The sequence below is a fragment of the Myotis myotis genome, unplaced genomic scaffold (assembly GCF_014108235.1).
Source record: "Myotis myotis isolate mMyoMyo1 unplaced genomic scaffold, mMyoMyo1.p scaffold_m19_p_1, whole genome shotgun sequence".
Classification (NCBI taxonomy): domain Eukaryota; kingdom Metazoa; phylum Chordata; class Mammalia; order Chiroptera; family Vespertilionidae; genus Myotis; species Myotis myotis.
This window is the reverse complement of record NW_023416313.1, coordinates 48,788,295-48,801,056: the sequence shown is the minus strand read 5'-3', so window position 1 is coordinate 48,801,056 and position 12,762 is coordinate 48,788,295. Positions and strand designations below refer to the sequence as shown.

The 12,762-nt window shown below is 36.8% G+C and overlaps 1 protein-coding gene across 3 annotated transcripts in view; it reads left to right on the top strand.

Moving 5' to 3' along the window:
- Window positions 1-12,528, top strand: part of CDKL2 (cyclin dependent kinase like 2) — a 36,429-nt gene extending 23,901 nt beyond the window's left edge. The window contains exons 11-15 of one of the 3 annotated variants that reach the window (XM_036336613.1): window positions 1,950-2,073; window positions 2,377-2,483; window positions 6,409-6,540; window positions 10,154-10,242; window positions 10,397-12,528. In XM_036336613.1, the coding sequence (XP_036192506.1) occupies window positions 1,950-2,073; window positions 2,377-2,483; window positions 6,409-6,540; window positions 10,154-10,219 (429 nt within the window). In that variant the 3' untranslated portion in view covers window positions 10,220-10,242; window positions 10,397-12,528. The remainder of the gene's footprint in view (window positions 1-1,949; window positions 2,074-2,376; window positions 2,484-6,408; window positions 6,541-10,153; window positions 10,243-10,396) is intronic. The other 2 variants (XM_036336625.1, XM_036336633.1) reach the window with 2 other exon arrangements.
- Window positions 12,529-12,762: the final 234 nt, after the last annotated feature.

Below are 12,762 nucleotides of genomic sequence, written 5' to 3'. Positions count from 1 at the left end.
CACCTCTGACACGCGTGTCATAGGTTCGCCATCACTGCCTTATTATGAGGTCTTCCCTAATATGATAACTCATTTTGCCTCCCATTACTTTCTATCCTCTCACCTTGCTTAGTTTTTTTCCATTATATATATTTGACGTCCTCTCCATTCTTTTATATATCGTCTGTCTCCCTCAGTAAGATGTAAGCTTCCAAGGCAGGGATTTGTGCTTTGTTTCCTCCCTGCTCTCACTCACACCTAGAACAGTGTCTAGCAAATTGAAACTGCTTAAGAAATGCAAATGAATTCTGCCAGGGAAAGGGAGGTATGGACATATTCCCAAAAAAGTATTTTTCTCGCAAATTTTCCTTCTCTATTTTCTTTCATTATCCTCAGTGCTGAAAATTATAGCCTTTCTTGTTCATCTCTCATGATCTAGACATTATATTTGCTTGTTTTTAAGTTTTTCTTAGACTGCAATATCTGTACCCATCGTGCTTTCCTTTTGACATAGCCTACCTTTTGATTTCTCTGTGGATATTTTGTGTTTTACATTCCAAGTCTGCTTTGAAGATTCTTTTGCTCAGCTAGGCTTTTCCAAATAGCTGGCTCAATACCATTTTTCTGGAATTGATATCAGCCTTCTTTCAGGCATTGCATAACCATCACTGGCTAGTAATTTTAGATCTTATTTCTGTTTATATTTCTTTGGGACAGGCAATTAAAAAAGGAGGTCAAGATTAGTTGGGGGCAGATCCACTGGCAAATTAATGGAAGCAGAGCTAAACCTAAACTTTCTTCAACTTCTAGGTTGAAGATCAATAATAAATATATTATTATAAATATCTCTTACGTATTTTACTTGCCACTGTTTGAATATGTAAATCTGGTAGTTTGGATTTGTTTATTTATGTTTGCATTTGCAGATAATTTTTTTGAACTAATTATTTTATTTTGTAGCTGACTTGAGCCAAGAGCCTTAGCACTTATTCTATTAAAAGAACAAACAGAAACATCCAAAAGAAAGAAACTCAAAGTCTCACTCCAGGACTTGAGAAGACTTTGTGGGAGGCAGAGTGGCATAATTCAGAGAATATTAAATTTGAGACATCAAGGAACCTCAATGACAGCTTGACACTGTCATTATATGTGTTTGTGTATATATTTCATTATACATACAAACATATGTAAAAACACATGTATGATTTCATTATATATAGGTGTGGGTTTTTTTTAAAGAAAATCACACACTCTATATATTACCTGTTCTGAAAATGTAAAAAAGAATACAGACTTTCTGTCATTCTCAAATGAAACGGAAAAATGTCAAATCCATAAAGGTACAGAGTTGAAGTGCTCCTACTATTCTTCACTTTATTATTTTCTCAGACTTTATCAACTATGAAGTAATAATACTAAGATTTGGAAAATAATTGAAGTTGTAATTCTTTACTTAATAAACTGTGTAACTAGCAGATAGTATCATATGCTAACTCTGAGGAGCAGGACAAGGACAAATGTTTTTAAAATGAGCACCAAGATTATGTTGGGAAAGCAAAAAACAACCTAGGACATGTGATATACCTGGCCAGATAAACTGCTCAGAATTAAGCAACTATATGCTGAAAAGCTCAGCAAGTGTCCTAAGGCCTGACCTTGCTGGCCTGATGCCCATCTGCTAACCTTTTACTGATTGCCAGGACTTACCTGAAGGCTGAGAGAGGGAGAAGGAGAAACTCATATCAACCAGTAATCCACCTGTTAGCAATTTTAATACATTTACTGAGGTAGAGGTTTGAGATAACTAGGTGAAATGGTTTTTTGTGTGTTACTTATGTTTTTCAAATATTGTATTATTCCAGATCTTCAAATCCATACATTTTAGGCTATGACTATAGTAGTTAGACAAGGGGCAAGCCCAGTTTACCTGGAAGCTAATTCATTTGTGTTAATCATTCTGATGATATTAGATCACTAGTGAAAAGAGCCTCCTTCAGGCAAATAAGAAAAGAAGAGAATACGCAAAGACAGATGTGCATTTGCCTGAATTAAACTATAATCATCTCCCTGAACTGAGAGCCTTGGAAGGCGTAGGTATGTTTACAATGCTTTTACCTTGTCAGCCCTTTTGTTTGCATTGTTTAAAATGTATGTTAGGCGAACACAATATCAAAAACTCATACATGTATGTTAAATGAACAGAATATCAAAAACTCGTAAATGTATGTTAAATGAACAGAATATAAAAAAACTCATAGTAATTTTACATTTTTATATATGAAAATATGTTCAGACTTATGTACAATAAGTAATACATACAAAGGGACAGATACAGAATGTGAAAAACTAATAAAGATGTCTATTTTTTTCACTGTGCTTGTGGTTATTTTTGTGCAGCTCGAAATTCCAGGCTAATGAGGAAAGAGAACAAAAACCTTTCAGAATCTCAAATTCCTTCTCTGGCCGCTATTGACTTGCATGCCTCCAGTGTTACACTGCATCAGGTACAGAAATACTCTGTAGGTTGTGTGGAGCTCCGGTTTCTCTCATATTTCCTGTTCAAGTTTCTTAGGGAGAGTTTGCTCTTAAGGATTGGGAAGGTTTATTGGTGAGATCTATAAAATTTTGCTTGTTAAATTGTATATTTTGGTTCATTGAACTTAGTACTTCTATGACATATCCTATATAATAAAACCCTAATATGCAAATCAACAGAACAGCGGAACACCAGTGGCTATGATGCACACTGCCCCCCCCCCCCCCCCACTGCAGAAGGAAGTGACTGGCAGTGGTGATCGGGGGGCGGGGCCGGCCGGAGGGTGCCAGTGGGGGCCTCTCCACCCCCCCACCCCCACCCCCCGATCCCCCTGCTTGCCAGTTGCCCCACAGATGGCCCTGATCACCGGTCAGGCCTAGGGACCCTACCCTATATGTTGGGAACAGTCTCTTAGATTTAAAAATTAAAACCTGGCAAGGCTACTCTAACAATGAAAAAACAGGATGATGCAGCGATGACATGCATGGACTCTGGCTGGCACATTTTGTGGTCAGCCCTGATTCTGACACTTAAAACTGTGTGACAAAGCCAATGACTTAACTTCTCTCTGCTTCAGTTTTTCCACCCATAAGATGGGGAAAATGGTACTACTGCCTCAGAAGGATCATGTTATGTACTACTTTTTATAATCAGGGCAAAAAATGTAGCCATCCAAATAACAGCAAGATGCTTTTCACCTGTATGAAAAGTATGGTCACTGGTGCATGCAGCGTCCCAGATTGTGAGAGGAATGTCCGACTGCTGGTGTAAGCCTGGCAACCCCCGAGGGGTGTCAGATTGTGAGAGAGCACAGGCCCGCCCCCTGCCCCCTGCCCCCACACTAATTTCATGCACCAGGCCTCTAGTATGTTTATATTAACATTTCGCAGCTTACAGTAATCAATGTTTTATGATTAAACGTGTGTGTGTGTGTGTGTGTGTGTGTAGCCTAGTTATGGTTTTTATATAACTACAAGTTTTGTTGTAGCTTATAGTATTTCACTGCATTAGCACCAAAATTATAATCTATCTTCCAAAGTGTAAAACTCTGAAACTGTTTTTATTCTTTTAAAATGTATTGTCTGACACTTTTCCCCAAGATGATCCACTTTAGCCTTGTTAAAGATTTGTTATTACGACAGTCATCTTTTCCTGTAATTTCTCTTAGCGCTTAAGACTATGTTTCTGCTACTTTTATATGAAAACATATGAGTCACATCGCTCATTTTCACATTGAGAAAACCGTCAAATTTTTAAATCCTGAGCCAACCATAACTCGCTACAAACTTTGGATATGTATTATTGTACTTCACTTTTACTTTTTCAGATTTCTCACCTTTACTTGATGCTTGGAAACTTTTGTTTTAGAATGAAATTCTCCAGCCTCATTGTTTAAGCATTTCCATTTAATTTAATAGAGAAACTGTATGTTGCTTCTTTATCAATGTGAATACTCTTTTCTCCTTAACTATGTTACTCCTTAAATAATTTTGTAGAGCTCTCTAAACAAGGGGAATAATATTGTTGAGGATAAATTACAGAGGCAGTTACCCAGTGATACTGAGAAAAAGGTTTATTGATTGCTGTTGCTTTGCCTTATCTCTTGCTGACAATTTCTGTAGCAACATTATTAAAACTAAACAAATTCCTGTTGTATGAAGATGAATCACTGTCACAGATTTAACATCTGGTAACTATAGAGTCTCAATAAATTCCTTTTATACTTCTAAAGTTAAATTTAATGTGCATTTTAAAGGTGCAGAATTTTTCATTTGCTCTCCGAGAGTGCACTATGGTTCAAAAGCACTTTTCAGGGTTGACATAACCAAATCTAGTTTCAGCCAATGTAAGAAAGGTTTTTATTTTTGTTTTGAACTAATCTTTTTTTTTTTTTAATATGTTTTTACTGATTTTAGAGAGAGAGAGGAAGGGAGAGGGGTAGAGAGATAAAAACATTGATGGGAGAGAGAAACACCTATCGGTTGCTTCCTGCACGCCCCCTACTTGGTTTGGAGCCTTCAACCAGGGCATGTGCCTTGACTAGAAATTGCACTGTTTATCTCTTGGTTCAGGGGTTGATGCTCATCCACTGAGCCATGCTGGCCGGGCTGAACTAATTGTTTTATACATTTAAATTGGTTCTGCATTTTTAGTCTCAATTTACTTGCTTAGTTTCCAGTTGTATTTAAACTACAATAAAGGGGAAAGTAGGTGTAACAAAAATCACAAGTTAACAACAAAATAACATGAGCTTATGTATAGAAATCTGAAGGGCCCTAACCGGTTTGGCTCAGTGGATAGAGTGTCGGCCTGCGGACGGAAAGGTCCCAGGTTTGATTCCCGTCAAGGGCATGTACCTTGGTTGCGGGCACATCCCCAGTAGGAGGTGTGCAGGAGGCAGCTGATTGATGTTTCTCTCTCATCGATGTTTCTAACTCTCTATCCCTCTCCCTTCCTCTCTGTAAAAAATCAATAAAATATATTAAAAAAAGAAATCTGAAGGAAAGAGAAACACCAGAAGACTGAAAGCAAGACTTTCTGGTAGGCGCTGTGACTTGCCCTGCACTTACTTTATTATTAAGACTACATTGAACTATGTTTCATTTTTGTACATAACACAACATTTTCACCTTTATAAAAGTCTATTTGTACTTTTTGGAAAAATCTGTAAGATAGATTTTTGTAAGTAAAGTGTTGCATAATCCCCCCTTCCCTGCCCACACACACACTTATACATATTATGTACTTATGCACACAACTACATGTTTTTTTTCCCCTGTAAGCATGGTTTTAGCTTTATCCCACAAATTTTGGTATGTTGTAGTTACATTATCATTCAGTCCAAACATTTTTTAAAAAAAATATATTTTATTGATTTTTTATAGAGAGGAAGGGAGAGAGATAGAGAGTTAGAAACATCGATGAGAGAGAAACATCGATCAGCTGCCTCCTGCACGCCCCCCATGGGGGATGTGCCCGCAACCCAGGTACATGCCCTTGACCGGAATCGAACCTGGGACCCTTCAGTCCGCAGGCTGACGCTCTATCCACTGAGCCAAACCGGTTTCGGCCAAACATTTTTTTTATTTCCCACGTAATTTCTTTTTTAACCCATGAATTACTTAGAAATGATTGTTTAATGGTTAGATATTTGGGTTTTCCCTAGATATTTTGTTATTATCAATTTCTAATTTAATTCCATGTGGTTAGAGAATATACTTTGTATGAATTTGATCCTTTTAGAGTCATTGAGATGTGTTTTATAGCCCAGCATATGGTCTATATTGGTAAATTAAACTTGTCCCCTTGAAAATGTGTGTATTTCTTAGTTGTTGGATATAATGTTCTATAAATGTGGAATTAAACTAAGGTGGTTGATAGTGTTGTTCAGATCTCCTGTGTCCTTATGATTTTGTTGTTGTTCACTTCTATCAGTTACTGAAAGAGTGCTCTCAAAATCTTTTACGATGATTGTGGAATTGTCTATTTTTCTCATATCTGTTTATTTTTGCTTCATGTATTTTAATCTCTTTTTAGTTACATGCACACTTAAATTGTATTGTCTTCCTGATACATGTCCCTTTTATTATTATGAGATGTCTCTCTCTAACTCTCATAGTACTCAGGGCCTTGAAGTCTATTTTGTCTGAGATCAAAATAGTCACTCCAGCCTACTTATACTTATGTTTCCATGGTATATCTTTTTTCTTTTCATTTACTTTCAACCTACCTGGTTTTTATAAAGTGTTCCTTTTGCCAAGAGCATATAAATAGGATCTTTCCTTTGTATCCATTCTGTCAATTCCAATTCTTTTAATTGGAATGTGTGTTAGTTTTCTGTTGCCGATAACAATTACTTCAACTTAAAACAATATCCGTTTATTATTCCACAGTTCCCATGGGCCAGGAGCCCGGGCCAAGCTGCTTCTCTCCTTCAGAGTCTCACAGGCCGAAATCAAGGTGTCATCAGGGCCGCGTTTCTCTCTGGAGGCTCTAGGGGAGAATCCGTTTCCAGGCTTGTTCAGGTTGTCGGCAGAATCCAGTTCCATGTCGTGTGGGACCTAAGTTTCCTTGTTGTCCCTGCTTTTTTGCTGGCTGATCCCTGGGGATGGTTCTCGTCTAGAGCCTACCCACATTCCTGGGAACCATCTTCAAAGACAGCAACATTAGCTGGATTTTTAAATTATTATTATTATTAATAATAATAATTATTATTATTCTTTGAATCTCTCTTACCTCCTCTTCTGCCTCATCTCTCTGACTCTTCTGCTTTTTTAAAAAAATATTTATTTTATTGATTTTTTTACAGCGAGGAAGGGAGAGGGATAGAGAGTTAGAAACATCGATCAGCTGCCTCCTGCACACCCCCCCACTGAGGATGTGCCCGCAAACAAGGTACATGCCCCTTGACCGGAATCGAACCCGGGACCCTTCAGTCCGCAGGCCGACGCTCTAGCCACTGATCCAAACCGGTCAGGGCGTGACTCTTTTGCTTTTAAGGATGATGTGATTACATTGGGCCCACCAGGGTAATCTCTCTACCTTAGGGTCAGCTGATTAGTAACATCGATTTCATGTGCAAAGTCCCTTCACACAGAACTTAAATTAGTTTGATTGACTAACCAGGGATAGGCATCTTAGGGGGATATCTTTAGAATTGTGACTAGCACTGAATATTTAGGCTATTAACGTTTAATGTGATTATTGATACGTTTGGGTCTAGCTCTGTTTTATTCTTTTATTATTTGTTTCTTATTTGTTCCTCTGTTTTCCTTTTCCAGTCTTCTTTCATATTTGAGTATTGTTAGTGTTGACTTTTGGGGGACATCTCTTTGTATAATTTTTTTAGCCGTTGGTCTAATTCTGTCAACCACACATATATATACACGCACACACACATATATGTATGTGTATGTGTAAATACTGTGTATATATATATATACACACACACATACATATATATATAATTTTTCACAGTCTACTTATAGCAAATATTAAGCCACTTATAAATGTAAAAACCTTGCAAATATATTTCCCTTCCCACCAACCTGAACTTTTTTTGAAAGAATTTTATTTATTTATTCTTACCCAAGGACGTACTTGGAGGGAGGAAGGGAGAGAGAGAGAAACATCACTTGGTTGCCTTCCATGCGCGCTCCAACCGGGAACTAAACCCACAATCTAGGTAGGTAAGTGCCTTGACCGGGAATTGAACCAGTAACCTTTTGGTGCACAGGACGACACTCAATCAACTGAGCCACTATGGCTGGTCCACCAACTTGAAATTTATGTTAGAGTTAATCACATATATTTTATTTACATACATTGAAAACTCCACTACACTGTCATACATTTTGCTTTAAGCAGTCATAAATATTTTAAACAATTTATGAGAAAAAAGTAGTCTTCTATATTTTCCTAGCTACTTATCATTTCTGTTTTTTCTTTTTTCTTAAAGATTACAGTTTCATTTTCTGGTATTTTCCTTTCAGCGAAAATCTTCCTTCTTGCAATTCTTGCAGAGTAGGTCAGATGTTGATAAACTCTTAGTTTTCCTTCATTTGAGAATGACTTTATTTTGCTTTTGTTCCTAAAGTATATTTTTATTGGATATAAAATTTGAGTTGGTAGGTTGTTTTAAATTTTTTTTTCTCTCTCAAGACAATAAGGATGTTATTCCTCTTTTCTGACTTCTGTGATTTCTTGGGGAAAACTCTCAGGTACTTGAATAATTATTCTTCTGTATGTAATGTTTCATTTTTCTCTGGCTGCTTTCAAGATTTAATCTTTTGTGTTCATTAGGTTGAGTATAATATGTGTAGGCATAGTTTTTTTTGTTTGTTTGTTTGTTTTAATGTATCCTGTTTGGGGTTTTCTGAGCGTCTTAAATCTGTAAACTTATACCTAATTGGGGAAGTTTTTAGTCCTTATTTTTTCAAAAAAAATTTTCCCGCCACAATCTCTTTTCTCCTTCTGAGATTCCAGTGACATATATGTTAGACCTTTTGGTATTTTCTCACAGGTTCCTGAGAATCTGTTCATGCTCATCAATCTTTTCTCTCTTTATTCTTAGGACTAGGTCATTTCTATTGATCTGTCATAAAGTTTTTTAACTCTCTACTTTGTCATTTGCATTCTGCTATTAAGCCCATCCAGTGAAGTTTAAAAATTTCAGTACTGTTTTTTAATTCTAAATATCTATTTAGTTCTGTTTGAGAGTTCTACTCTTCTACCAAGAATTCCTGTTCCTTAATTTCATTATTTTTTTTTCATCTCATATACCATAGTTATAATGGCTACTTAAAAATAACTATGCACACACACACGCACACACACACACACACACACACACTATATATATATATATATATATATATATATATATATATATATTTATATATTCATATTCCAACACCTGGACCACCTCAGGATTGATATTTGTTGATTGACTTGATCACACTTTCCTGGATTCCCCCCCCCCCCCCCCCAGTATTTTTGGATTATATCTAGGACATAGTAGTTATTATGTTGTGTAGTCTCATGGTTCTGTTATAATACTCTGGAAAATGTTGAATTTTTTGTTTTAGCAGGAAGTCACCCAAGTGTGGTTCACATTGTAAATTCTGCCTTAGCTTCTGTGAGGGGTGGTTCAAATATCAGTTCTCTAGGTCTTTCTGATCCTGGTTTGCACCTGACCTGTACTTGTGTAGTTCCGGAGACTTGTGCAGGTGATTCAAATCTCAGTGTAGTTCTCTCAGCCTTTGCTGTGCTGGTCTAAAGCTCTCCCATGTGCGTATCTCAGGAGTTGCACTGAGACTTCTGTGGCTTATATACAGAATTAGAGGATCCCTTTTTCTAGTTCTCGTCCCTTCAGAATTACCCCCATCCTTTTTGGCCTGCAGGGATTCCTTTTCCTGGTTTCTCTATAAAGATGGAGTTTCTTCTAGACATTGAGCATACTGCATTTCCTTACTACTCTGAGACTAGGCAAAGCCACAGGAGGAAAAAACAAAATTGGAAATCTACCCCCATATGAAAGGCCACATCTTCAAATTTTGACTGCTCTCCTTAATCCTTAGTGTTTCTTTTTGGTTTTGTTTTGTTTTTTGTATTTTCCCCAAATGTTCTTTGTTCGTTCTGATTGTTTTATAATAAGTAGGAGAGGGGGTTTGTAGTGGGTTTGCACTGCCTTGGCACATCCAAAATATACTTTAATATATGTGTCAACAAAGAGGTCAAAAAAATAACATCCCCTTACTTCATCTTCGGTGCAAGTAATTTGAGCTATGAATAGTTAATTTAATTTTATTTTTTTTAAATATATTTTATTGATTTTTTACAGAGAGGAAGGGAGAGGGATAGAGAGTTAGAAACATCGATGAGAGAGAAACATCGATCAACTGCCTCCTGCACACTCTCTCCTAGGGATGTGCCCGCAACCAAGGTACATGCCCTTGACCGGAATCGAACCTGGGACCCTTGAATCCTCAGGCTGATGCTCTATCCATTGAGCCAAACTGGTTACGGCATGAATAGTTAATTTTAAACATCTGGCAATTGAACAACAAAAATTGGGGTTTTCATGGAGTAGGACTTACAATGACTGGGAATCTGTAATGCAGGATTATGAATTTACAGGTACCAGGATCTCCCCTGCCAGAGGACTCGGAGGCTGACTTACCTTGGATGGAACACCAGCACTGAATGTCAGTTTGGTTCTGAATGGGGTAGGTCTGCTTTCCCATATTTAAAGCTGTGTAACCTTTTCTGGGAAATATTTTTGTATAGTTTTAAATACGATGTGAGAAAACAAGTGGGATAGACATCTAGAAAGATTTTATGTAAAATATTTGGTGGCATGTATTCCTCCTGTGCTTTTAGATGCTGCTCTAGCGCTTGAGATGACATCCTCCTGGAACAAAAGTGCTGATATCCTAGGAGGAGATAGACATGGTTTTGATCATTTACTTCTGAACTGCCTGCATTTTCTGAGAAATGTTTTGCAGAAGGAAAGACAATGACTTCCAGGTGTTTCAAAGGAAGATTGGGCAAGTGTCCTCCCCAACTGTCAGCCATCATCTTTGAAGTCCACTGATGCTACTTCAAGATAATCCAATGAAAGAATAGTGATATGGTTCTCGTTACATGAGTGTATATTTACTATTAGTGGGTTGTGTATTTAAAGGTACCCAAGATTAACAGTAAGTAAAAAAGGGGAGAAAGATTATAAAAGTTTATGTTACTTATGCATCAAGCTTTGTGTGTTACCTGCATTGATGTGTACATTTATTTAGGAATGTCTTTGTGAATGTGGGAGCTAAAAACTAGGATCAGTTGAAGAAAATGAAAAAACTAGGATCAGTAAAAAAAAAAAAATGTTTCCTTTACCCTAACCTAACTATGAAAACACATTTAAGAATCTTGCTTCTTTCTAGGCTTTAACAAGATATGTGACTGCTCTTTATGGGTAGATGTATTTCTTTGGTTCCTGTGCGTATAGTTGATGTTTGATCAGTGTATCATGGGAATCTGCCTCTCTGTTCATCTTCTAAGAACCACCCTAAATGCAAGTTTCACAAAGAAACCTTTTTATTTCTAACGATTTGGATAGTTCTTTGCACTGTATGATTCTGGGGCTAACGTTCCTGTGAGCAGGAATGTGATCGGGACACGAGTGAGAAAGGAGAATTCTGTAGGTCTACCTTGGAGTTGAATACTTCTCATTGACAAAAGAGGGATATCTACAAAACCAGGAAATGGGAAGCAGGGTTACCAATTGACTATGGTCACTCTTCTCTGGGCTGAATCCTGCTGAACTCCCCAGCCGAAGAGGCTTTGGGCAGGGGACGAACTTTGTTCTGGACTTTACTCCTATCCGCTGATAGTTTGAAGGTGATATTAAATAGAATATCTTTCTAAAATCCCAGAGATATTCCTGTCTTCTTATTTCCTCAAATACCTAGGCCTTCCCAAAAGCTTTTAACCAAGGTGCAAAATTGTTAACCCACAGGACACACATCTTTCCAAATGCACTGGTCCTCAACGTTTAGGTGGGAGAGTTAAACCAATTTGGCTCTCGTTTTTTCGTTTCTGGGTTTCTAGTCATGCTCTGCATTTACTGTTTTAGAGAATGATTGTTAAGGGGACCAGAATTTGTGTGGGGTTTTTTTGCCTTAACCAATTAATAGTATGTTGTTGTTTTTTCCAAAAGACATTGACTAGAACTTAGCCCAGGAATTTTACTAGCACTTTTCTCTATTACCTACCCTGTGGAGCTTAATATTAAAATTCTAATCATAGTTACTTGAGCCTCAAAAGAGTAGTATATTCAGGAGGCAAAATAAGGGGCTGCAATGTAAAAGTCTATGTAGGTGGCTCAATTAAACTTTGATCTTGATTTTGAAGCTCTATGTCTAATCTCTGACCAGGTGTTTGACTAGATGAGGTATGGCTAACATGCTGAACAAAGTTAGTGTATAGGCATTAATAGGCCTCAAATTAAAATATTATTATTTTTACTTTGAATTATGTTGTCAACAGCCACCACAGCATAAAAAGCAGACACTACTTAAAAGCCAAGTAGCTGTCCAGTTTATTTCAATGTTAATTTTATTAAAAGATTGGTATGAAAATATCACCTCTATGTCTGAAGGTCTAGGATTAGACCTTTTTCATTCTATATTTGCTCTTGGTATCTTTTATCGATTAAAACATTTTGTGCACTTTAGAACTAAAGAACTAAAAACTATTACTATAAGTCTAAGTTGAGACTTGAAGCTCATATCTGGTTAGAATCTTGGAAGTACTACTTGAAAAAGATTTTGCAAACTGGGGCTATAGACCCTGAACTAAAATAATCCCCCCCTTTTTTTTTTCAATTTAAGGTTACTTTTTCTTTCCTTACAAAGGATATGATTAAGTCACATACTAATAGGAAATATGTATATGTACTAGTGGGAAAATGGGCTTGCTGTGTGTATGTATATTTTACAATTAATAAATATTATATGTTATTGAGCTCCATAGTTTTTATTTGCATTATTTAATTAATAAACTATAAACAATGTATAGGACACTGTATGGTATTTAACAAATATGTTGGAAATAATCAGTTAATTCTTTTTGGGAAAAGTTAGGATATAAGGATGACAAGTTAATTTTCTTGTACAGCCAGTGATACAAGCCATCGGGTCATAAAGTAACATGTCTTGTAAAGACTACCTGGTAAAGGTGGTGACAGACCCAGG